The sequence below is a fragment of the Ornithorhynchus anatinus genome, chromosome 9 (genome assembly GCF_004115215.2).
Source record: "Ornithorhynchus anatinus isolate Pmale09 chromosome 9, mOrnAna1.pri.v4, whole genome shotgun sequence".
NCBI lineage: Eukaryota > Metazoa > Chordata > Mammalia > Monotremata > Ornithorhynchidae > Ornithorhynchus > Ornithorhynchus anatinus.
This window is the reverse complement of record NC_041736.1, coordinates 10,030,348-10,057,027: the sequence shown is the minus strand read 5'-3', so window position 1 is coordinate 10,057,027 and position 26,680 is coordinate 10,030,348. Positions and strand designations below refer to the sequence as shown.

Here is a 26,680-nt window from a genome sequence, read left to right as displayed (position 1 = left end):
AGCACTTGGGAAAGTGTTGGATAGTCACGGTCCCTGCCCACAAGAAGTTTACAGGCTACAGTCTATCAGCTGCTCTTAACATTTATTGGTATATCTATGAATTCCCATTCATTTGTTCATTTGGGGCAGATTTTAGCTGTTCAGTCTGTGTTTTCTCCTTTATTTCCCTGTGTGCATATAATTTGTGTCTACCTATCTGCCCCCACTAGACTGTAAGGTTCTTAAGGGAAAGGACTATGTCTTTGACTTCCATTGTATACCCCAGTGCTTAGTGCAGCCCTCTGCTGCTTTTAAGCACTCAATAAATCTGAGTGAAAGAATTAAGGAAGGAATGAAAGGTTCAGAAATGGAATCAGTAGCTCTCCATCATGGATTACTGCAGAATACTGGGTTTTTGGTTTGCAAATGTGCTTTGCAAGAACTCAGTATTAGATTTGTTTAGTACACTGACTGAATTCAGAGCAGTGCGTATACCTGTGCCATAGGGAGATATATGGTAAATTGTTATTTATCTTCTGCCCCTAAATACATATATTTTATTAATGGCAGTGAAATTGACAAGAACATTGATTACATGTCAAATTTAAGAAGAGATAAATGGATGGTGGAAGGGAAACTTCGCAAGTAAGTTCTGTTTCCTTACTATATAATACTCAATTCCTTTTCCTTTATTACACATACTTTTTATATGTTTGCTTAAAACGGACATCACAAAGACAGAATTTGTGTGAGTCAATATGTAGGATTAATTAGAGAAATGCTTAATTAAGATGAGCTGTGAAATTAACATGGCTCAAATCCAGAACTTTAGACTATATTAAAGATGCATTAGATTTAGATTCAGTGCATTTGTATGCTTCAGAAATGGAGAAAATCAATTTCTATTCTTTGAAAGAAGTTCAGCAATCTTGTTTGAAGGATGTTGGAGCTGTCGGGATGCTTTTGGAAATAAAATAGCCTGTTGTGTGGGATGTCACTTTTAAATAATTTTTCCCATTGTAATATAATTTAAATAATATTTTTGAATTTTTTTTGTGACAATTGGCCTCATCAATTTGAAATTAAAACTTGGTTAACTACCTGATAGGTGATTGATGATTTAAGGTTTCCTCCTCAAAAGATAGTTCCTGCGCATAACTACCCTGGAATTGTTAGGTTCTGTATGTTCAGAATCAAGGATTAAGATTACTTTGCTATGGTTAAAATCTGTACTTTATTATCTCTATGCTGAAGTGATCTAGGTGACGATTGGATTTGCTGATTGCATGTTAAATGTAAGAGGCAGCATGGTCTCTTGGAAAGAGCACAGGACTGCATTCAAGAGACTTGACCTCTAGTCCCAGCTCTGATATTTTATTCCTGCTTCTGACCATGGGGAAATCATGTATTTTTTCTGTACCTCAGTTTCCTCACTTGTGAAATGACCATAAGATGCCTATCCTTCTGTGGGACAGAAACTTTATCAGATCTTATTGTCTTGTATCTATTCCAATGCTTAGCACAGGGCTTAGCACATAGGAAACACTTAATAAAGGCCATCATTAATTTTGTATTGATACAATACAAAATAATGAAGTACTCTGAAATTTCAAAGTGTGCGACCTTCTACTCTCTGGAGCTGTGAAAGAGAGAAGGCCCTCTTCCTTCTTTCCTCCCATATTCTCTGCTGGAACAGTATATATCCAGTTCCTGGGAAGAATTCATTCCTGGATGCTAGCAGAGTCTGTTGCAGTACACCAAACACTTCAAAAATGTGATGTTGATAAATGATAAGGGACAGAGCTTAGTGATGACTGCAGTCCTAACAAGTGGTCATTATAGATATTGGGATTGCTATTGTAAACAGTGCTTTTTTTCCTCTCCTTAGCAGGTAGTATTGGATTTAGTAGGTTTTATGTAAAATAATATGTTCTGTAATTTAGAAAAACTTTGCCGTCCATAGAGCTTTTTGTTTTGTCAGTAATCCATTGTTGGTATTGAATTTTTAAAATTTGGTAATAATGAGCTGTATGGACATAAAATGAGTATGTTTGTAGATCTTTGGATGAGAATTTTGATTTTGGAAATAATGCTTAGTTTTCCCATGTTCAAAGGCTTAGAATCATTCACGCCAAGAAAACGGGCAAAAGAGACACTTCAGGTGGAGGCGATCTAGGGGAAGAGCAACATTCCCTGGGCACACCCACCGCAAGCCGCAAACGCAGGCGAAAGGGAGGAGACAGTGACTATGACGACGATGATGACGATGACAGTGATGACCAAGCCGATGAAGACGATGAAGATGAAGAAGAAAAAGATGACAAAAAGGGGAAAAAGACAGATGTTTGTGATGATGAGGTAACAAGCTGTGACTCTTAGATAAAGTTCACTTCCCCTTTTTTTAATGGTATTTGTTAAATGCTTCCTTATGTGCCAGGCACTGTAATAAACTCTGGTTTAGGTACAAGTTAATCTGGTTGGGCACAGTCCGTGACCGACATGGAGTTTACAGTTGTAATCCCCATTTTACAGGTAAGGTAACTGAGGCAAAGAGAAGTGAAGTGACTTGGCGAAGATCACACAGTGGACATGTGAGAGAGCCCTGGGCTTAGCAACCATGTCCTTCTCACTCCCAGGCCTGTGGGAGTTCAAGAGACCACACTGTTTTTTAATGCCATATTAATCCAAATAATTCAAAATTTTATCTACTGAGGTGTTTGTTTCTTTACTCTGACACTTTCTTAAACACTTCAGAATCCCGATTATGTACATATGGATGTATGTTTTGAGAAGCAGCGTGACTTAGTGGAAGGAGCATGGGCTTGGGAGTCAAAGGTTGTGGGTTCTAATCCCAGCTCTGCCACTTATCAGCTGTGTGACTTTCGGGCAAGTCACGTTACTTCTCTGTGCCTCATTTAGCTTATCAGTAAAATGGGGATTAAGACTGTGAGCCCCATGTGGGACAACCTGATTACCTTGTATATACCTCAGTGCTTAAAACAGTGCTTGGCACATAATAAGCGCTTAACGAATACCATCATTATTATCATTATTATTATTATGTTTTGAGGATGATAATGCAAAAGTGAAAACAAAAGGGCAGTTGGTGATGAAGGCGCACATGTTGGCTACCTACTTGCTTCTAAAATGGCGTGGATATGAAAAAGGAGAGGAGAGGTGATGCAGCACAATGACTGGCAAATTTCTCTTCCTCTTTACATCAACAGGGCCATTTCCAGGCAGAGAAGTGGAATTTTCCTGAAGAATCTTTTGCACCCTATTGTATTGCCCCTTCACAGTTTTTTTTTCCTTTTTTTCCTCCCAGAAAGAAAGGAAAATGATAGGGGTGATTTGCCAGCTAATTTGGTATCTGGTACCACTGTTTCCTCCTGTTGGAGCTGTGACAAACCTATGCTGGCTGTGGTGGCTTGGACCTGAGGTTCTGGGCCTGGTCACTGAACTATGATATAAAATATTTCATGGGGAGTGATATTTTTAAAATGAAATAAATCCATACAGACTCATCACAAACTACATGCTTACCATCTACTGGTTCTCCCTCCCTCTGGACTGTAAATTCCTTGTGGGTAGGGATTCCTCCACCAACTCTATTATATTTTGCTCTTCGAAGTGCTTAGAACATGCTCTCCACATAGTAAGTGCTTAATAACTACCATTGATTGATTGACAGGAATTGTGTCTCATTTGCTTCTGTTGTTTGTATCTTCCCCAGTGCTTAGTACAGTGCATGGCACATGCAAAGCCCTTAATAAATGAATATGGTAGTGGGTGCTTTTTGATAGTGTGTTTAAAAGTGCATCATAACTAGGGTAGTTAGAAACTTGGCCTTTTTCTCCGAGTAAGGAAAGTAGAACCAGTAGCTGCAGAAGTGCTATTCTGTATTACACAATATCGCTCTTTGGAAACCACTTGCCTTTTTTTAACTCATTGACAGATGCAAAAAGTTTTGAAATGTTGTTTATCATTTCCCAGATAAAGGCTATGGTTTAGCAATTGTTCACTTGGGTAAACAGCTGTGGCCATAGGAAAATCAGCTCTTGAACCCAAAGAAATCATGACTGGGACATCACGCCATCAGCTTATTCCCTTAATTAGAACATTGATGTATTTCCCATTCTGTATAAATAGGTAGAGATATACCTGAATGTTCAATAACTGCTCTTCCAGCAGACAAAACATAAGGTTTCAGAAAGGATATGAGAGGGAGGTAAATAGAATTCCACCTAATTTTATTGGGAAGAGTGTTTGAGGAAATTTCCCTTCCCATATCAATTTTCCTTTTATCTGTCTTTTATCTTTCATCTTATAATATTTAAAAGACACTTTGCAGCTGTTCAAATGCATATGCTGAGTTTTGGCATCTTTCATGTAATATTAAAAATTTTGATTGTTTAGATACAAATTTGTGAAGACAATATTAGGAGTTCACCATACTGCTCAAGGAAGTTGCTCTGTTGAACTAAAATCGTCATTCAAGAATTACCATTTTTCCCCCAGCTATAGTTTCTACATGAATTGGAAAACCATGTACCCGATTCTTTATGTGCTGTCCTTTTAAAAAATCAATAATAATAGTATTTCTCAGCAGATTTTTCTTAAAAGTGGTTTCACAGTTACTCCAGGCTGTTGAAAAATACCCCCATCCAGCCCTCTATAAATCAATACTTATACTTTTTATGTCATTTTGTTAATGTAAGAAAACACTTGAAATTATCTTAAAGTATCAGGAAGTGATATGGTATCAAATCAAATTAACGTTCTTTCTAAATGACTTTTGAGCTATTTCTTGTAACAAATGTGAGATCCCTTTGTTCTTTACAGCAAGGGAATGGAATAGAGGTTAAGAAGGCATTATAGAAAAGCAGGGTGAAAGGCCAGAGTGCCCTCTTCCTAACTCCTTGTGTCTCTGCCTTTTTCCCATTTTCCCACCTTCATTTCCTTTTTAATAAAGCCAACTCTGTATACATTTAGGAGTCAGCAAAAATGGAAATTTTAATCTAATGGTAATCCTAGGAAACCTTTCTTCAGAGGTCTTTATAAGCCTTGGAAAAAAAAATTGATACAAGACTCACTTCTTTTATTCATTGGCACTTCCTGATAGCTGTACTGGTGAACAGTCAAGTGGCCTTTAAGGGAAAAACAGGAGAGGAAGGGGGAAACAAAAGTCCTGGAGCATCTATAACAGCTTTAAATAGTCACCCTGGACGATTGATTATTGACTGCATTTTTCACTCCTACATTCACCCTCGAACTCATCACTGAGAAGCAGCGTGGCTCAGTTTAAAGAGCATGGGCTTGGGAGTCGGAGGTCATGGGTTTGAATCCCAGCTCTGCCACTTGTCACCTGTGAGACTGTGGGCAAGTCACTTAATGTCTCTGTGCTTCAGTGACCTCATCTGGGAAAGAGGGATTAAAACTGTGAGCCCCACATGGGACAACCTGATCACCCTGTATCTACCCCAGCGCTTAGAACGGTGCTTTGCACATAGTAAGCGCTTAACAAATACCAACATTATTATTATGCTTTGTCAAATATTCTAAGGGGCACTGCATATTTTCCAGATAATTAAATTCACTTTTTTGCTGTGTGATCTTGGGCAAGTCGTTTGCCTTCTCATTGCCTCAGTTTCTTTATCTGTAAAATGGGAATTAAATTCCTGTTTTCTCTCCTACTTAGACTGTGAGCCCCAGGTGGGACAGGGATTATGTCTGAACTGATTATCTCATACCTATCCCAGCACTTGGCACAGACTAAGCGTTATCAAATATAATTATCATTTTTGGTTTTATCATTGTTATTAGATCTAAAAGTACACTGAGTTGAGTAGTTCTAGAATATGTAAGTATCCATTTACTAAGGGCAAAATCTATTTTGAGGAATCCTTCTCACTTAAATTCATTGACAAATTTAGTCCTCCTGTCTGTCTCCCTTCTCTTTCCCCCAGCCGGCTTTAAAGTACCCGGCCCAGAAGTGAAATTGGAATGATTAGGTTGTTAGATGATACTCACCAAGTCCTTGCTTAGATAGAGCATTTTTCAGACAGCTTTAAAAAAAAGTCCAATTTCATTACTCTTCATATTTGCATTTTGCAGCTTTGGTATGCTATTAATCCAACAGGTTTGCCATTTTTAACATAGTAGCAGGTATTGTGGCCACTGTGTTTATTCTCAAAACAACAAAATAAGGTTAAGTTTTTTTTTCATAGGATGATGGTGATCAGGCAGCAAGTGTTGAAGAGCTGGAGAAACAGATTGAAAAACTCACTAAGGTAAGAATGTACACACTTTAAAGATTTTGCCTTTTTAAAGTTTCTAAAGTTGCGAGCTTGGGGTAGAACGAGCTAGGTACTCGTTCTGTGCCATTTCTGTGCACTAATTAAGCACCTTTAGAATTCTCTTGTGATTTTATTGGAAATATTTAACCAATTGCAGGAGTGTAGATAACATTAAAAATCAGGAAATATGTTTGAAATTTTACCACCGGAAATATAATACTGAGGCAGTTGCATTTGATTCTCTGAACAAAAAATACAATTACAGCTATAAAATTTATTTTTGATTTAATATACATATTAATTTTAATTTAATTAGTGTAGCTCTAAATGCTTAATTGAAGCAAAGATTTAAATAATGAGTTCTGATCTTAGAGTTAACTGAAATTTTATTAGTTTCCAATTAGGAGCTCAGTATCATACTGCATTGGCTAGCTTCAACTCACACCTAAACATTTATGATAATGCATAATTTGGTAATATTTTAGGTATCTTGGTTTAGTGAAATTACTGATTCTGCTGTCATTTGCATTCAAATACAGGAAATGCTTGGTTAAGGCAGTATTATTTAAAATGAAAATGATCAATTTAACCTGAATCAAAACCGAATCCTATCAATCTGTTTTTTTAAGAGTTTGAAACTTAAAATTTTACGATAACAATTGGGTTATAGAATACATCAAATAACACTGAAGTACTGTGAATAAATAGCTCTTTTATAAGGCAGTTTTGAAGATATAAATGCTTTACTTTGCTGTGAATTTTTAAACAACTGATTTTCATACCTGAACGCATCACTTTTAACAGCAACAGAGCCAATACCGAAGGAAGCTGTTTGATGCTTCCCACTCTCTGCGTTCCATGATGTTTGGTCAAGATCGTTACAGACGCCGGTATTGGATCTTGCCCCAGTGTGGGGGTATTTTTGTGGAAGGCATGGAAAGTGGTGAAGGTAGGAATCCTACACCAAAAATGATCCCAGAAATTGCCACAATGAAAGACCAATAGTTCCTCTAATTTGCATCAAGTCTCCAGAATTGCATTCATTTCAGTCTTCAAGGAAAAGAAGCAGCAATTTAAAAAAGCCCCACACAGACCCGCTTAATCTGTTTTTCCAGACTCCGTTTCAGGGTGTGCAGAAACCTACATAACTATTAATGAGAGCACAAGATAGATTGCACCTCAGGTTAAGTGTTTGTAGGTAATCTGTCTGTCCAAAAAGAGTTCGCTGTGAGGTGACCCTGCAGGAGAATCAGTGTCTTAGGGCTAAGATTAGAGTTTAAAATTCACAGAGTTGGGGGAAACTATTTCTCTGGGGTCATGATCCCCAGGATAAAGGAATCTGAAGGGACTAAGGGTGAAACGGTCAGATCAGTGAATGCTCATGGATGTATTTACTTTGATATATCCTGGTTTGTGGTGAGGTGATCTTTGATGGGAATATCAGGTGAGCAAGCAGGTATTTTAAAAGAAATTCCCTGCTTATATTACACTTGACTGCAGTCTGTTAGTATCAGCAGATTTACATAAGAATTAAATACAAAGCAGAACTGCTCCTTTGAGCTGCCTGAAGAAAGGCAGTGCCTATCTTGTCTCTTTGTCCACCCCCAAGTGTTTAGCACAGTGCTGCACATTCCCAAGTGATTGATTGGGGTAGCTTTGAGTTGTTAGAGGGCTCACGTGGGCTGTGATATAGGAGGAAATTGATTTTTTTAAGTCCCTCAATCATTTTATGCTCTAAAATATATTTGACTTTGCTAGAATAGCTTCAAATAATATATTTTTAATATAAATGTCAAATTGTATTTGGATCTTGCCTAGCCAATACTAGTTGTCTTTATGATTTTCCGTGTGAAGGTTGACTGTGTACAGAAACAAAAAGCATTTCCTTTATCTGCTTCACAATTGTCTCTTTTTAATTCATTGTTCCTTGGAGCTCAGAGTTTATGCAATGATTTAGAGCCATTGCTGAAAAAAAAAATGTGGGAATGAACATCGCTTTAGATTGTTCTCCAAGAAAAGAACTTTTCAAAAAATTCTCTCCTCAAAAATAATCTCTAAACCACCTCTATTATTCCCCCTCCTTATATGTGGCGTACCACTTTTGAGTGTTGCCAAAATGACAAGACTGGTTTTAACAAGGCACTGCTGAATTTAACATTCATCAGCTGCTCATTTATTGAAGTACCATATGTTTAAAAGACATGAGTGGAAATATTACTTTTATAGAGTTAGAACCGAGGGAGAGGGAGGGCAAGAAGGTTATTCACCCCAGATTCTACACTGGACCAGAGCCCTGCAATTTGTGTCGAGGTACCACTGCAGAAAGCATGAGAAGCAGCATGACATATTGGATAGAGCATGGGTTTGGGAGTCAGAGGGTCATGGGTTCTAATCCTGGCTCCACTACTTGTCTGTTTGTGTGCCCTTGGGCAAGTATCTTCACTACTCTGTGACTCAGTTACCTCACCTATAAAATGGAAATTGGCTGTGAGCCTTATATGGGACAGGAACTGTATCCAACCTGATTTGCTTGTATCTACCCCAGTGCTTAGTATAGTGCCTAGCACATAGTAAGGACTTAACCAATACCACAATTGTTATTTATTAGTATTATTATTTTCCAGACTACTGGACCTGGAAGCCCCACTGTTTCCTTTACAATGCCCTTTCCATGAATTTTGTATTTAATAATAATATAATAATGATGATGGTATTTGTTAAGCGCTTGCTATGTGCTAAACACTGTTCTAAACGCTGGGATTAAGGTAAGCAGGTTGTCCCACGTGGCGCTCACAGTCTTAATTCCTGTTTTACAGCTGAGGTAACTGAGGCCCAGAGAAGTTAAGTGACTTGTCCAGAGTCACGCAGCTGACAAGTAGTGGAGATGGGATTAGAACCCATGACCTCTGACTCCCAAACTCCCAAACCCATGCTCTTTCCACTAGACCACGCTGCTTCAGAGAAGATGAGGCTCCAATATCTGTCATAAAGCCATCTACAATGATTTGCTTTTGTCTGTCTTGTAAGCAGAGCATTAATTGGTAGCTGTGTACATTTTTACCATGATTTTTGATCACTTCAAGTTTTGAAATTCCAAATGAAGTTATGTGGTGTAAGGGACTGTTGTCTGATTTGATTTTCCTACTCTGAAGGAAGCCACCTTTAGCTCCCTTCCCCACTTTTGTCAAGTCCTTAACTCTAAATTGGCTTTTTTAAGTCTATGAAAAAGCAAGAACTGAAGTTTAGGAGGATAGGGTGCTTCACTGTCCTTTTTCCATTTATCCAATTTCTGAGCTTTCCTGGCAGTGGAAGACCACTTAAGAAACTATCTGCTAGTTTCTCGTATTCTCGTATTCCATCCATTCCTGTTTGTCATCAGCATCACCTGTTGCCATAATATGCAGAAGACTCTGTTCCTGTTCTTGAAGAGTTTATGATGGGAAGAAGCAGCATGCCTAATGGAAATACCACAGGCCTGGGAGTCAGAGGACGTGGGTTCTAATTCCAGCTCTGCCAATTGCTTACTGTGTGACCTTGTACAAGTCACAAAGCTTCTCTTTACCTCAGTTTTCTCAACTGTAAAATGGGAATTCAATACCTGTTCTCCCTCTTATTTAAGGCTGTGAGCCTCCTTGTGGGACAGGGACTGTGTGTCTGACCTAATTAATTTGTACCTACCCCAGCACTTACAGCAGTGTTTGACACATGGTAAGCCCTTAACAAATACCCTAAAGCAAACAAACAAAGAAAAATGAGCACATAAATTAACTTTCTCCATCCTGAAAGGAGACCATTGTGATTTTTCACAATTTTGGAAATATTTTGAGTTTCTGGCTCCCACTCCATAACTATGGGAGTCCCTCAAGCCTCAGTTCTGAGTCCCCTTCTAGTCTCCATCTAGACTCGCTTCCTTGGAGAATTTGTTGGTGCCTGTGGCTTCAACCACCATCCCTATGCAGATGATTCCCAAATTCAGATCTGTAGCCTTGATCTCTCTTCTCCTCTTGTATTGTATTTCCTCCTGCCTTCAGGACATGCAGATCCCTCAAACTAAACCTTTACAAAACAGAACTCCTCATCCCCTATCCCTGTCCTCCCCCTGACTTCCTCATCACTGTCTCAAAAACCCGTAACTTTGGCATTATCCTCGACTCAGCTGTCTCATTCAAACCACATAGTCAATCTGTCATCAAATCCTGTTAGTTCCACCTTCACAACATCACTAAAATCCGCCCTTTCCTCTCATTCCAAACTGCTTCCATGTTAATCTAAGCATTTACCCTAACCCCTCTTGGCTACAGCATCATCCTCCATGCAGACCTCCCCGCCATCTGCCTCTCCCTACTTCAGTCCATACTTCACTCTGCTGCCCAGATCATATTTATACAAAACCATTCAATCCATGTTTCCCCCCTTCTCAAGAACCTCTAAGTGGTTGCCTATCCATCTCCTCATCAAACAGAAACTCCTTACTATCGGCTTTCAAACCTTGTCCCTTCCTACCTTACCTCTCCAATTTCATACTATAATCCCCACCCCACACACTTCACTCCTCTAATGCCAACCTACTCACTGTATGTTTCTCTCACTGCTGAGCTCCCGTCCATTTAATATTTCACAGATAATCACTCTCCCCACCTTCAAAACATCTGCCTAAAGCCTTCCCTGACTTCCTTCATTTCCTCTTCTCCGACACCCTTCTGTGTTGCCCTTGACTTGGATTAGCACTCTTTATTCACCCCACTGTCAGCCCCACAGTTGAAATGGCTGAGACATTATATTAATGTCTGTCTCCCTTTCTAGACTGTAAACTCCTTGTGGGCACAGAAATGTATCTACCAACTATGTTATATTTTACTTTCACAAGTGCTTAGTTCACTGCTCTGCACAGAGTAAGCATTCAATAATATGATCTGTTGATTGATTGGCCTCATTAGCAGGAGATATAACCTTGAAACATAAAGACCTTAGTTATATGAAATTTTGCCATTGCAAAATTGCCATGGAAATTAATCTAATAAATGGCTGCCATGCTGTGTCCTCTTTCTTCCTGTCCCTCCATTTCTTGCCCCAGCTTTTACTATTTCTGAAGATGCTTATTAATGTTCAATGACACGTGCTAATGAAACGAGAAGAAGAAAAGGAAAGTGAAGGAAACCGGAGACCCAATGAGAGAGGAAAAGAAAAATGCATTTTTGCATTAAATATTTCCCTGATCTCTACTCCAACAATTCTGGTTTCACTTTGAGCATTCCATTTTTCTAGTTTAAAAAAGCTTAATCGGTGGTTCCAACTGCTTATAATTAAGCTTTTCCTCTGAAGAGGAAAAGTTGAAAGCAGCTACAAACCTGTGCTATTAAAATTCATCATTAGCTCAGTCTCTTATTTGAAACTAGTTGGAGTTTGTGTTATTTTCCCATCATATGAAATATCACCTTATCATACAATAATTTCTTCCTGCCAGATTTTTTTGGTTTTCTTTTGATAACTGATAGTAAGTTTTAGGCCCACAAAATAGATCAGAGATGAATATTAGCCATTACTACATGTCCACTCGCCACTGATGAATGAAAAGATTATTCCTGGCCAATAGAAAAGCAGGTGACAAGCCAAATAACCCTAAGAGGAACAACAGCATGCATGCTCTACCTCTAAGCAGTAAAATAAGTGATTCCTGGCATCAAAGAGTTTGCAGTGTGATGATTGCATCTTACAGATGTGATCTGCCTGACTGTAGGGGTGGAATTACGGGTAAGTGAAGGGTCTCGACTTGGGAGATCTGAATGAGGGTGCTCTCAGGGTATGGATAAGACCAAGCGGGTAAAGATGAAAGTGTGCGAGGGTTAGGTTTAAGTATAGGGGTATCTTTGAGAAGAAATCCAAAGGCCTGGAACTGAGAACAGTTTTAGCTGCCTGCTCTGTGATCTTGGGCAAGTCACTTAACTTCTCTGTGCCTCTGTTTCCTCGCCTATAAAATAGGGATTCAGTACTTGTTCTCTCTCCTGTCTAGAATGTGAGTCTCATGTGGGACAGAAACCATGTCTGATATGATTGTATTGTGTATATACTCCAATGCTTAATAGAGAGCTTAGCACTTAGCACTAACAAATACCACAAATATAATTTTCGGGGTTTTTAAGTGGTATTTGTGGCAACTATGTGTCAGGCACTATTTAGATGCCAGCTAATCAGGTTGGACACAGGTCATATCCCACCAGGGGCTCACAATCTTAATCCCCATTTTACTGATGAGATAACTGAGGCACAGAGAATTTAAGTGATTTGCCCAAGGCTACACAAACCTGGCCATGGGGAAGTCAGGTAACTTCTCTGGTCCTCAGTTTCCTCTTCTGTAAAATGGGGATGCAATATCTGTCTCCCTCCTACTTAGACTGTGAGCCTTATGTGAGACAGGGACTGTGTCTGACCTCATAATGGATCTATTCCAGTGCTGAGTCCAGTGCTTGGCACATCTTAAGCACTTAACATGCCATTATTATGGTGGTGCTATGGCCACCGCTAGGAGTCACTGGAAGTAGATGCTTCTCTCCGTGTCTCTCTGTTTCCCTTCTTCCAGTTGGGATATGTTTTTAAACCAAGATAGGTTGGATCACCCTCATATCTTTAGCACCAAATGCCTTGGGCTCATTGCTAAACTCGGCTGAGAACAGAGTAAGAGTAAAGGTAGAAGCCCACCTCTGGATTTTGACCTGAGCTTCCTTTTAGGAAAATACAGTGGGCCAGGACACCACTAGGGGGTATCCTTTACCTGATTTAGAGCCCAGGGCTCCTCCAGCTGCACATTAAGAATTTAGGTAGAAAGAGAAGTGCTGACTTCTCCAACCATGCAGATTGCAGGCCCCCATTTAGATATGAAGTGCCACCAGGTTGCCCCGAGCAGCAGTTTCCAGGTCCTTTTGAATATTCATTTTCTTTTTTGAGGGGGAGTGGACCCACTCTAATATATTCGTATTTTCTAATCACATACTGTGTGCAGATCCCTGTAGAAAGTGCTGGGAAAGGGTACACATGTGGGTGTCAGACATGGTTCTCGTCCCATAGGGGGTTCACGATCTAGAGAATAAACAGTAGCTGTGGCCAAACATCCTCTTCCACTCCCCTTGACCCTGCAGCCTCTAGCTCCTGTCACTTGCCTTGAGGAGCAAGTTGAGCAGACCAGCCAAAAGTTTTGTAACTGCCTGGATTTTGATGAGCCAGCATTTTCATTAAATTGGCTTGAAAGTCAGTTTCTGCACTGACTAGAAAAATTCACTTCCAGTAGAGATTTGACTTTTGCTCACCTTCCTGAAGGTTTAGTTATCTGAGACTCCCTGAAATACAAACTACTTATTACCCGATCATCACTGTCTTATTTTGAACAAATGATTTTAGCAGATGCTGGTTCTTTATGCTGTTTTTGAATTTTGCAGGTCTGGAAGAAATTGCAAAAGAAAAAGAGAAGCTAAGAAAAGCTGAAAGTATCCAAATCAAAGAAGAAATGTTTGAGGTTTCTGAGGACAAATTAAACTGTTTAAACACAGGTCACTGTGAGCAAAAAGAAGACCTTAAAGAAAAAGATAACACTAATCTATTTCTGCAGAAGCCAGGCTCTTTTTCCAAACTAAGCAAACTGCTAGAAGTAGCAAAGATGCCTCCTGAATCAGATGTTGTAATCCCCAAACCAAATGGAAGTGCTGCAAATGGGTGCACACTATCTTATCAAAACAACACCAAAAATTCACTCTGCAGCCTTCAAACATCAGCATCCCAAGTCAACTCTGAAAAGGCAGACTCTAATGCTCTATTTAGCCCAGTTTCAAGTGGGCCAGGGAAATTTTACAGTCCACCATTAATCCCAAATGACCAATTGCTAAAAACCCTAACAGAGAAGAGTAGGCAGTGGTTCAGCCTTCTACCAAGAACACCTTGTGATGAAACATCAGTTACCCATACTGATGCATCCCCTGCTACTTCTTCAGTGGCTCCTCAGTCTCAACCACCATCTAAATCACCTTCTCCTGTCCCATCACCTCTTCTTAGCTCATCGTCTGCTCAAACTCCCATGGGACTAAGTCCATTTACTCTGACACCACTTCAGGTTAGTACCTACTGATAAGACTAGTATTCAACAACTGTCAGTACTGTCTCTGTCATGTTTTCTCCCAAAGACTTCCCTGGGCAAGAAAGTATTTTTATTCACGGTTGGAAATGGACATCAGGGAGTTAAGGTGACACTTTCCCATGCTTGCATATTTCCCCTTCACAGGTTTTTGCAAAGATTCTCTAATCACATACCCACGTTTGTAGTTGCTTTTGAACCATACTGCTAATCAAGTGGAGCTAAGCATATTGCAAGTTCTTCTGAAATAATTTGAAAAATTATGAACCTACAAGTGGGCAGCGAAAGTGTCTGCTAATTCTTTTGCAGTACATTCTGTACTATAAGCAGAGCTTAGTACAGTGCTCTGCACATAAGTGCTCAAAAACGATTGATTGAAGTTAAAATTTTGCACAGGAAGTTTTTATTTGAATGTTGTGTTTCTCTACATGTGTTGGTTACTACTTAGGTAGAAGGGCATGAAGTGAAAATAGTTGATAAAAATAACAGTGGTAGGATTGACTTTTCTGAATTTTTTGAATTGCTTGTAATGGTATCTAATCAAGTGTTTCTCATATTTTGACCTTTCCAGATAAAGAGTGGATTACCAATAATGGGACTTCAGTTCTGTGGATGGCCCACGGGAGTTCTTACTTCAAGTCTTCCATTTACATCTCCTTTATCAAGTTTAGGTTCAGGGTTGGGTCTGTCAGAAGGAAATGGTAATTCATTTTTGACCCCCAATGTTCCTTCAGCTAAAAGTGAATCACCAGTGCCACCAGGTGAAAAGGCAGCTTCCGCTGTCCCTGCAGCAGTTGAAGTAGCCAAACCAGTAGATTACCCTAGTCCAAAACCCATTCCGGAAGGTAGGTCCATTCAGATGGCTTGTGTCGAAGTATTTTCTTTGTTCATTTTGAATTCTTTTACTGTAATTGCACTGCTTGAAAGGCTTTATAGATGGTGACTCTCTTTCTTCATATGACATCTGTTCACCAAATTTAAAATGTGTGTAAATGATCTACCTACTTATCTTGATTCAGAAATGCAGTTTGGTTGGTGGAGAATTATTGACCCAGAGGACTTAAAAGCTTTGCTCAAAGTGCTACATCTCAGGGGAATAAGAGAAAAGGCCTTACAGAAACAAATACAGAAACACTTGGACTATATAACCCAGGCCTGCATCAAGAATAAAGATGGTATGTAACTAACAGAAATTTTCACATTTTTGATCTGCATAAGAATGATTTTTTTTTTTAGCTTAAAGGGTGGTTGTTGTTTTTTTAATGTGTCAATTAATTACCAAAAAGCAGGTTTACCTTACTCTTTTCCTCACACAAGACTCTTCTTCTTCAGGAGTGGTATGAGAGTACCATGAAGATTTATTTTTTAACTTGTGATGGTCTTTTGAGCTGAGGAAAGCCTTCTTTTAAAAAGGATAATTCCAATTTTCCCTCATGCAAAAAGGGAGGGAAGGTGTCATAGGACCCCAAAGACTTTCAACTTCAAGCTAACTACAAACTAAACAATGTGGCAAAGGTTCGCCTCCTCCAACATTCCAGTATATCTACATGATGCACTATTACTGATTAAACAGGGTGGTGGACCTGCACACCTTTGGATTATGCCACTCGTGGTGCCCTGTCACTGCTCCAGTGCCCTCCCAATAGCTCCACAACACATCGGAGAGAGGCTATTAGCTAGCAAAGGAGTTGGGCAAACCAGGCTGCTACTCTGTGGTGAATGACTCTCTTCTGGAAGTAGGAATGAGGGATGTGCATCAGGAAAGTTTGTTCTCCCCGACCCCCACTAACCCCCCGTGGCTTCTGTGGGTTCAGCTTCCCATACGAGACCACTTTTTATTCAATACAAAATGTTGTTGAAATTGCCTGTGATGTAAGTTTTGCACATTTTGTGGACACACCATATTAATAACAAAAATCCAACATCAATGATATATGTAAAATACAATTAATCTCTTTTTCCAAATTCAGTTGCTATCATTGAAATAAGTGAAAATGAGGAAAACCAAGTTACTCGCGACATTGTAGAGAACTGGTCAGTAGAAGAGCAGGCTATGGAGATGGACCTGATTATTCTACAGCAGGTGGAAGACTTAGAAAGGAGAGTCGCATCAGCTAGTTTACAAGTTAAGGTAAAATGGACTTTGAATGAAATATCCAATAAGTAATGTTAGTCCTAAAGTATGTTAAATCGGGAGTGGTTACATTTCAGTTGTCTAGGTTTGATAAACCAAGGCAAAAGATTACAATTGGTCTGAGATTGGCCTGGCAGATGGACTCACATCCATTCACACTAAGTCTCCTTTCCAAATTCATTTGAGGAAAAGTCATATTAAGCTCTCTTTTATTGGGAATCTGAAAGAGAACATGAAGGGAACCTCAGGAAGGACAATAAGAAGAAAATGGTAGAGAATCTGAGAGGGTCCAGGAAACTTCTAAATCTTGGATGATTTAAATTTAGAGAGAAGAAATTTGTTAATATTATTATCTTCCACATTTTGTAATTTTGATTTGATGATTTGAACATTATTGTTTTTAATAATGTAAATAGATGTACAAGTTTGTAGAATATCTTGCTAGGACAAATGTAACAGCTAGGTAAAATGCCTGATAAAATGGCAGTGGCTAGAACTGGCAGTGGTTAACAGAAAAGAAAGGAAAGCTAGGTGAGGGAAGCTACAACAGAACTTGGAGAAGAGGCAGGGGGGCTAGAGAGAGGCTTGACCTGCCCCCCTCATTCTCAGTCCTGCTGGGTTGCTCCCCCGGCTTTCCCTCAATTACAGGCAGGAACTTCTGGTTCAAATTTATTGTCTGGAAAAAGTAGCCTATTTGTATCCAACTTGAATTGGACAATAGATTTACCATAGATTCACATGTAAACACTATCTCTATCAAACTAATATGGGTATAATTTCAGTGTAATTCCAAAAAAAATCATTTTATTGACCAATTCATGAACAAAATTTCAGTGATTTAAAAAATTACAAAATTGCTTAGTTTATTTCCAACTCTCTTCTTTAATGTAAGCCAACTCAGAGACGGGTTAAATGGACACCGTGGCTTTTTTGTTCTTCCTCTTCCCAAGGCCAAAGCATTTGTTTTTATTATTTTGGGAACAAAGGTAAAGCCCATCCAGCTACTATGATGTTTCCTTCCCTTTTACTTTCACATCTCAGGAGGCCAGGAAAGAGAATGAATCACCAGGGATTCTTCTGTACACTGTGGGAGTAAAGCTGCAAAGCTTTAGCCAAAGCAAAATAAATTTAATATAAAATTTATCCTCAACTTAATTCTTTTGAAGCCTGTTCAGGAGCATGATAAAGGTGTTACACTAGTTTCAGGTTTTTGCTTTTTTAAAAAAAATTGTATTTGTTATGTGCTTACCAGTGACTTTACTAATTACTAATTTACTAAATACAGGCTAATCAGGTTGGACACAGTCCTCTCCAATGTGGGGCTCATAGTCTTACCTCATCTGTAAAATGGGGGTTAACTGAGGCCCAGAGAAGTGAAGTGACTTACCCAAGGTCATAGAGCAGACAAGTGCTGGAGCTGAGATTAGAACCCAGGTCCTTCTGACTCCCAGGCCCATGCTCTTTCCAGTAGGTCACACCATGGGTTCCACTGGATTAACAAGAGGGAGAGCCAGTTAAAACTTTTATTAATTAGCTTCCTACTCTTTCTCATAAAAGGCAAATAGTTAAAGAGTAGATCTTAATTATCCTTCAGATTCTTATTTTTGTTGTCTGGCTACCGTCCTGAAAAAATAAGATAATTAATGATTATTAAGATGCACTGATGTCAGCAAATTTAGACTGTGAGCTCCATGTGGAAAGGGACTGTGTCCAACCTGATTAGCTTGTATCTACCTCAGCGCTTAGTACAGTGCCTGGCACATAGTAAGCACTTAGCAAATACCGGTTATTATGATTACTATTATCACTTGATTTTTTTTAGAAAGCATTTAAAACATTTCTTTCATCTGTTTAAGCCACTCTGACCAGAAAAAAAAATGGTTACCTGTTTTCCTGATACTTAGGGTTGGATGTGTCCAGAGCCTGCCTCAGAAAGGGAAGACCTGGTATATTTTGAACATAAATCACTTACTAAATTATGCAAGGAGCACGATGGAGAGAGTGCAGGAGGAGACGAAGGAGGTGCCAGTGCTCTAGAACGGAAGAGTGACAACCCTCTAGATATAGCTGTAACCAGGCTGGCTGATTTGGAGCGGAACATAGAGCGAAGGTATCTGAAGAGCCCCTTAAGTACCACCATTCAGATCAAACTGGATAATGTGGGCACAGTTACTGTCCCTGCTCCTGCACCATCCATTAGTGGTGATGGTGACGGGTAGGTCATTGAGATTAACTTGAAAAATTATTGTGCTTCTTTGCTAATTGGAGCCTATTTTCTATTGCCTGTTATCTCTGTATCTTCTTGTACGTCTGTGATCCATATGGATCATGCTATTTTGCATGGTGCTTTGTAAAGATTTTTTTTGTTATGTTTGTTGATAATCTTGCAAAGTGATCTTACATTTTACCTGGTCGTGACTAAGCTTTGAGGCACGTAGCCACAGTCTGTGCACTACATCAAATTTAGTTGCTTAAACCTTATACTTATTGGCTGTGTACGTGTTTTTGTCATTGCTTGGCTTTCAGTGTGATAATGATTGTTTCACATTCACCAACCAGTAAGTGTGGCTATGACCTACTTAACTTCTCTATATTTCAATGCAGAATTGAAGAGGATATTGCCCCAGGGCTCAGGGTATGGCGAAGGGCATTGTCAGAAGCTCGCAGTGCTGCCCAGGTAGCTCTGTGCATTCAGCAGTTACAGAAATCAATAGCATGGGAAAAATCAATTATGAAAGTTGTAAGTGTTTTTACTTAAGAAATACTATAACTAATATACTTTTCCCATTTTCCACTTTCAGATCTTTCTAACTATGGATTGTTTGTTATGATCCAAAAAATGACTGAGTCTGTGCTGACATACCTAAGTTGGATTCTATCTTTCAATCACTTTTCCTTTTTTCACCCATTCCTGAGTTCAACAGTTTTCCTAAGGGTTATTTCCGACTTCTCTGTGAATGCCACGGAAATTCCGTTTCTTATGTTAATTTAGCAGTTGTGGGAAAAACTTATCTCCTATTTAAGCCAAATACGTATGCTAATAACGTGTTTTATTGTGGTTTGTAAAGTATTAAGCGATGACTGACATTTCCTTATCATCTCTTAACTGCTGCTGGAGTGTTTCATCAGGTTGATGGAGGCTGGCCCTGATCTTTTGATGGCCCTTCATTCCAAACCCGGGACACAATTAATATGTCAATTTTCCAGGTTATATTCTGTTTTCTTACACCTCACCCACCCCCTCAGCAGACAGTCTTGATGTTCTGTCTCTTTTCCTTGTTCCCTGAGAGAGCTACCCAAGGTGCCTTGCAGAAATAATCCTGAAGTGTTCCACCTCTATGTTACCATCAGGAGTTAAGTATAGCATCAAGCATGGTAACTACAGGACTTCAGTTGTGTCACTGATATTTCCTCTAAGCGTTGAAGTCGGTTTTCACGTTTCCACCTGGTTGCCTCATGCTGGACTTCCTATTTTTACCATACGCAGAAAATATTTAGGAAACCTATTTTGTTTTAGATCATCTTGCCTCTAGTGTATGTGTTCTATTTATGGTGTTTTAAGATTCAATGTAGTATTTACCTTTGTGATCAAAAGTTATTTTTAGATTACTACCTTTGGTGTTAAGTAAAGCTCACCAAAGACCTGATGGATGATCACTAATTATTTTTCATTAAAATATGGCTGGTATTCCTTCCTAGAGAAGAGGGAATTTAGTTAGACACTAAAATGTTTTTCTGGCTCCATTAGTACCTCTACTGCTAGATTAATCCTCTAGACTGTAAGGTTCATTTGGGCAAGGAATGTGTCTGTTATATTATTGTTTGTACTCTCCCAAGTACTTAATACAGTGCCTGCACACAGTAAGCATGCAATAAATGCAATTGATTGATTGATTAATTGATTACCTCTGACCCTAATCATATCGTGTGAACAGATGTAGCCCCTCATCAGCCTCTCAATTTTTCTTCTAAATTGACCACAATGGTTATTCATTCATTCAATAGTATTTATTGAGCGCTTACTATGTACAGAGCACTGTACTAAGCGCTTGGGATGAACAGGTCGGCAACAGATAGAGACAGTCCCTGCCGTTTGATGGGCTTACAGTCTAATCGGGGGAGACGGACAGACAAGAACAATGGCAATAAACAGTCAAGGGGAAGAACATCTCGTAAAAACCGATGGCAACTAAATAGAATCAAGGCGATGTACAATTCATTAACAAAATAAATAGGGTAACGAAAATATATACAGTTGAGCGGACGAGTACAGTGCTGTGGGGATGGGAAGGGAGAGGTGGAGGAGCAGAGGGAAAAGGGGAAAATGAGGGTTTAGCTGCGGAGAGGTAAAGGGGGGATGGCAGAGGGAGTAGAGGGAGAAGAGGAGCTCAGTCTGGGAACGCCTAATAGCAGCTTTTATCTACCATCAATCAATCATTGAATCATCTTCATTCATTCATTCAGTCATATTTATTGAGCATTCACTGTGTGAAGAGCACTGTAATAAGCAATTGGAAAGTATAGTTCAGCAATAAAGAGAAACAATCCATGCCCACATTGGGCTTACAGTATAAAAGGAGGGAGATAGACATCAAAACAAGTAAACAGGCATTAATATAAATAAATAGAATTATAGTTATATACATGTACACATAAGTTCTGTGGGGTGTGGGTTGGGAGGGAGAGCAAAGGGAACGAGTGATTGTCTGGCAGATTTGAGAAGGGAGGGCATTCCAGGCCAGAGGTAGGATGTGGGCCAGGGGTCAACAGCGGGACAGGCGAGATGGAGGCACAGTTAGAAGGTTAGCACCAGAGGAGTGGAGTATGCAGGCTGGGGTGTAGGAGGAGAGAAGGGAGGTGAGGTAAGAATGGGCAAGGTGGTGGAGAGCTTTGAAGCCAACAGTGAGGAATTTTTGTTTGATACAGAGGTCGACAGGCAACAACTGGAGTTCTTTTGAGGAGGGGGTGTGACATGCCCAGAACGTTTCTATAGAAAGATAATTTGGGCAGCAGAATGAAGTGTGGACTGAAGTGGGGAGAGATAGGAGGTTGGGAGGTCAGAAAGGAGGTTGATGCAGTAATCCAGTTGGGTTAGGATGAGTAATTGTACTACTGTGGTGGTGGTTTGGATGGAGAGGAAAGGGCGGATCTTGGCGTGTTGTGAAGGTGAGACCAGTGGGCTTTGGTGACGGATTGGATATGTGGGGTGAATGAGAGAGTGGAGTCGAGGATGACACCGAGGTTGCGGGCTTGTGAGATGGGAAGAATGGTTGTGTCGTCCACAGTGACGGGAAAGTCAGGGAGGGGACAGGGTTTGGGAGGGAAGATTAGGAGCTCTGTCTTGGACATGTTGAGTTTTAAGGGCCGGGAGGACATCCAAGTAGAGATGTCCTCAGGGCAGAAGGTGATGCGAGCCTGGAAGAAGGGAGAGAGGGCATTGGAGGAGATATAGATTTGGGTGTCATCCGCATAGAGATGATAGTTTCGTGTTTATCGTGTTTGCTGAGTGATTACTGTATGCAGAACACTATACTAAGCACTTGGGAGAGAACAGTATAACAGAGTTGGCAGACATGTTTCCTGCCCATAGTGAGCTTACAGTCTAGAGGGGGATACAGTCGTTAACTATAAATAAATAAATTACGGCAATGTATTTAACTACCGTGGAGCAATCTTTATACTTTATAACTATCTTTATGCTATATTTGAGCTTGCCATTGTCAAAGTCATTCTGAACCAGAAGTTAAAATTCCATTTTAAGTCTTAAACTATTGTTAACCCATCTAATTGAATTTGTCGTAAAATACCTTTCTCCTAATATGAAAAACAATAACCTTGGTGACTGTTTTAGAATCAGAGCTGGGCATTACCCTCATGTACAGCCCAGATGTGGGACACATCTGAGGTCTTTCTAGACCTTGAGTTTTTGGTGGGCAGGGAACGTAACTACCTACTCTCTTGTATTGTACTCTCCCAGAACTTAGTACAGTGTTCTGCATATAGTGAACACTCTGTAAAATACCATTGTTGTTTCTATGTCGTTAGAGTAGTACATTGCTGGTTTGGTGGTGATCAGCAGCATCATCAATACTGTTTATTTACCTGTGTGCAAAGCTCTGTAATGGAAATGTACCATAGAAGAAAAAGGCACAAGCCCTGCTCTAGAAGAGTTTACATCTAATGTTAAAGATAGGTAGAAACTAATTAACTGCCATTGTGAAAGAGCAAAAGAGAACAGATGAGAAAAGGCATGAGAAAGCAATTAAATCAATATCAAGCAGACTTGTTTGGCAAGATGTATGTAGGAGAAACTAAAGAGGAACAAGGTTAGAGATGGGAAGACAGGAAGGGACTGATTGATTGATTTGATTGTTTGAGGCAGTTATAGTAGTTCAAGTAGGGAATGATAAGGCTTGAGTAAGTGTGTTAGAAGTAAGGGTGGAAAAGAACGGATTTGTGAAATATAAATTAAATACTGACAGGATTTAGGGGCCTACGAATATGGGAAGTAAATGACAGAGAGGAGTAAAAATGACCCCAGTGATGAGAGTTTGGGGAACAAGGTGGAGAGGTGATGTTGACTAAGATGGCAAGTTAGGAAGAGGAGAAATTTTAAGAGAGAACATGAGGCATTTTCTTTTTGACCTAATGAGTATATGCTGTTTGGTGAGTCATCTAGGTGGAGATGTCCTGGAGCCAGGAGGAGAGAAAAGATTGCAAAGCAAGTGAGAGGGTGAGACTGCAGTCATCTAGATATAGGAGTTATCACTTCTGAGATGGTAGCTCAAGCCATGTGAGTGGCTGAGCGCCCCAAAAGAATTAGTGTAATATAAGACAAGTAGACCCAGAACTGAGCCTTGTGGAACATCCAAGATTAATCCTTATACTTCCTAATGATCCCACTGTTCTCCATTAGATTGTTAGTTCCTTGAGGACAGGACCGTGTATTTTGCTTCTACTGTACTCTCCAGATTAGAATCACACTTATGTAAAGTTTTGCATGAGAGTTAATATCTTTGTAGAATCAAGAGGCATATCCATGCCCTTAAAGGTTGAAGGTACAAAGTCACACACACCTATGGTACATATTAGCATACTGTTGAACTATTATGTATTTGATTTAAATATTCCCAATTCACTCCAGTTTGGAGAAGGGAAATAAGGTAAATTATAATGTGCATTTACATGAGTTACAGAGAACTGTGCTCCTCCCAACCACCAAAATACTTAAAAGCTACAGTTCTGACCTTGGCTAAGGCCACAGTACCTTCATATAGCTCTCAGAAGAGGTACCCGGCAACAGGGACAATGGGAGCAACTACTTCCTCACCCATTTGAGCCGGGTTCCCAGACTAACTCATTCAGGTCTCTGATTAAAACCCCTGTGAACAGTCAGGGCCAAAAAGCCGCAAAACGGTGACTTATTGACCCTTTGAATAATGATGGTATTTGTGTGACAGGCACTGTACTAAATGCTGGAGTACATACAAGATAATCACTTGGACACATAGGACTCGCAGTCTTAATCCCCATTTTACAGATGAGGTGACTTGCCCAAGATCACAGAGCAGAGAAGTGGTGGTCAGAACTAAAACCCAGGTCCTCTGACTCAGGCCTATACTCTTTCCCCTAGGCCACGCTGCTTCTTCAGAGTGTGCCCCCTCCTTATTTACTCCCCGGCCCCTACTGAAATGTCGGCAGCGTGATTTCCAGTACACAGGCAGAAGAGGGGGCGGAGTGCTGTCCATGATGCACAAGGTCACTGCCCCGCTGCCTGTTTTACTGTAGGATGCTGTACCTGCACATACAATGTTCCCAAAGGTTGGTCTATTGCATATGGCAGGATTACCGTTCCCAGGAATGGCCTACTAAGGTCTCTCTACATCTGAGATAGGTTAGAATAGAGGGGAAAAATTGACAGGAGAGTCTGCTCTCTTATAGTCCTGGTACAAAAGGTTTTATTAGTGTAACTGTTGCTATGGTGTATCTCTGCAACTTTGTGATGAGACTCAAGAATAATTGCAATTGAAGGAGTGTGCACAGCTAATTTTGTATCTGCTTCACATGTTGAGCTCAGTGAGCCTTATTTTGACTATCCTAAATTGCAAAGGGCTTAACTCAGTTATCTTAAAAGCAAGGGAAAAAGTTGAAATCCTTACATTTCACTTAATTGGGAATGGAAGATAAATTTGGGTTAGAGAAAATTTTTATTTAAAATATTTTATTGAGCTAAATATTAAAAATGGTTAGTGCCATGCCATTACATGAATGAAAAATTCCAATCCAATACACTCTTTTATTAAATATTGAAGATATGAATTTTAACCCTCTCACAAAGCTGCCTAATTTTTTTTTTTTTACAATACTCTTTCTCTCAACTTCTTTCCTAGCTGAGTTTTGCTTGTACAGTTTACCGTGTCACTTTGTGATTTCCTTTTCTCAGATATTGATCTTCACATCCTTAGTAAGGCTGGAACACCCAACTATTCTCCAAAGAAGCTAAACGGCATTCACAAGTTTTTAGAATGAAAGAAATTGCTAATGTTTTAAAATTTCATGTTTTATTTTGTGGTAACTTTTTTGTTACTCAACAGGGATAATATTCATTTGTTCTTTCATATTCTTCAGTTTCAGATTAGCTTTAAGCAAAAATTGCGGAGAAGAGTGATATACTAGCTTGTGAAATCAAACCATTTTTTGACTACAGGCTTTTAAAATGTTTCATAGTAAGCATTGATTAAATTGAGTCATGGCTTTAACTGTGAAACAGGAGTAAATAACACCAACCCCATTAAGCCTGGTGCTTTATATCTCTCATATCTCTGGACTTACTGTTTCAGTTAAAATAAATACTTTATATAAATATTTAAGATGTTCCGTATCTTACACTACACTCATATAGTACAATATTAATAGGCTGTTCTTTCAAGTAAAACTAGTGTGACAGTAAGCAGTGGTGTTATTGACCATGGTCATCATAACAATGTTACTGCCGCTCGGAGTTATTACTAATAGAGAATGTAAAATGCTGTCAATATTTGAGCCCCAGCACCTCTCTTATTGTAAATTAAACCCAGACAGAAACCTTAGAAATGTTTTTTTCAGAGGACATTTAAAAAGATACCTGAACGATAAACTGCGTCTTAACAGTACCGTGCCTTTTTTATTAAAGCTGTTCATTGCTTTCTGTGCTCTGATGTCATGTTAATTATCCCATTTGTTAGTGTACATGCTTACGAAGTGCTGTTTGCAGACATTCAGCCTTTTTAGCTTTGTTTCTTGTTGCAATGTCCTGGAAATACGCATATACTCAGTAGAATTGCTCATCATGTCATGCGGTCCATATCTGTGCAATGAGAGATTCATTGACATGTATGGCTACTGTACATGTGTTGGCTACTTGTACCTGTGTTAGCCAGTAGAGCCAAATGGTAAACGCCAAATCTGAAGTATGCAGTACGTCATATTCCAAGAATTGCAATGGGTGACTTTAAATGAATTTTCATATGTTGTAGTATTGCCAAATCTGCCGAAAGGGAGATAATGAGGAGCTGCTGCTTCTTTGTGATGGCTGTGATAAAGGATGTCATACTTACTGCCATAGACCGAAGATCACTACTATACCAGATGGTGACTGGTTTTGTCCGGCCTGCATTGCTAAGGTAATATTGACTTTACAGTCAACTGAAGGACCTTTTATATGCCAAATTTCAGGGATTTGAGTTTCTTTGTAGTTAATGATCTTCCTTTGCATTATGCTGTTTCCAGTAGAACGCTGTGAGTTCTTAATAAATATCACATCAAATGGTAGCAAGAATTTCTTTGAGAGAAACACAGATTCATACATTCATGTTGGCACTTGTAAGAAATGGAAGAACATAGTTTCAGAAGGTCTGAATTAAACCCTTAATTATTGTTGTTTTTCAAGTGCTATTATTCCATTTCAAATTTGATGACTGAAACATTTTGAGACATCCATTCATGTAGAAGACAAAAGCAGTTTGGTTTCTTTTCTTAACTCAATTATTTTTTGTCACGAAGCTGTATATGCCTAAATTTGATTTTAACAGTCTTTGCACATGGATCAAGTGGTTATACATAATTTTATGGAGTATGTTTTAAGTCTAATTAACCAGAGATGTTAAAAACTAA

The 26,680-nt window shown here is 39.4% G+C and overlaps 1 protein-coding gene across 8 annotated transcripts in view; it reads left to right on the top strand.

Annotated features, from left to right (window-relative positions):
* The window catches only part of BAZ2B (bromodomain adjacent to zinc finger domain 2B), a 211,816-nt gene that overhangs the window by 177,895 nt on the left and 7,241 nt on the right, over positions 1 to 26,680 (top strand). For 6 of the 8 annotated variants that reach the window (XM_029072364.1, XM_029072358.1, XM_029072357.1 and 3 more), the window contains 11 exons: positions 550 to 624; positions 2,094 to 2,337; positions 6,207 to 6,269; positions 7,080 to 7,224; positions 13,706 to 14,373; positions 14,966 to 15,239; positions 15,414 to 15,569; positions 16,365 to 16,525; positions 18,433 to 18,743; positions 19,133 to 19,268; positions 26,044 to 26,190. In XM_029072364.1, coding sequence (XP_028928197.1) covers positions 550 to 624; positions 2,094 to 2,337; positions 6,207 to 6,269; positions 7,080 to 7,224; positions 13,706 to 14,373; positions 14,966 to 15,239; positions 15,414 to 15,569; positions 16,365 to 16,525; positions 18,433 to 18,743; positions 19,133 to 19,268; positions 26,044 to 26,190 — 2,380 coding nt within the window. The remainder of the gene's footprint in view (positions 1 to 549; positions 625 to 2,093; positions 2,338 to 6,206; positions 6,270 to 7,079; positions 7,225 to 13,705; positions 14,374 to 14,965; positions 15,240 to 15,413; positions 15,570 to 16,364; positions 16,526 to 18,432; positions 18,744 to 19,132; positions 19,269 to 26,043; positions 26,191 to 26,680) is intronic. The other 2 variants (XM_029072361.1, XM_029072360.1) reach the window with 1 other exon arrangement.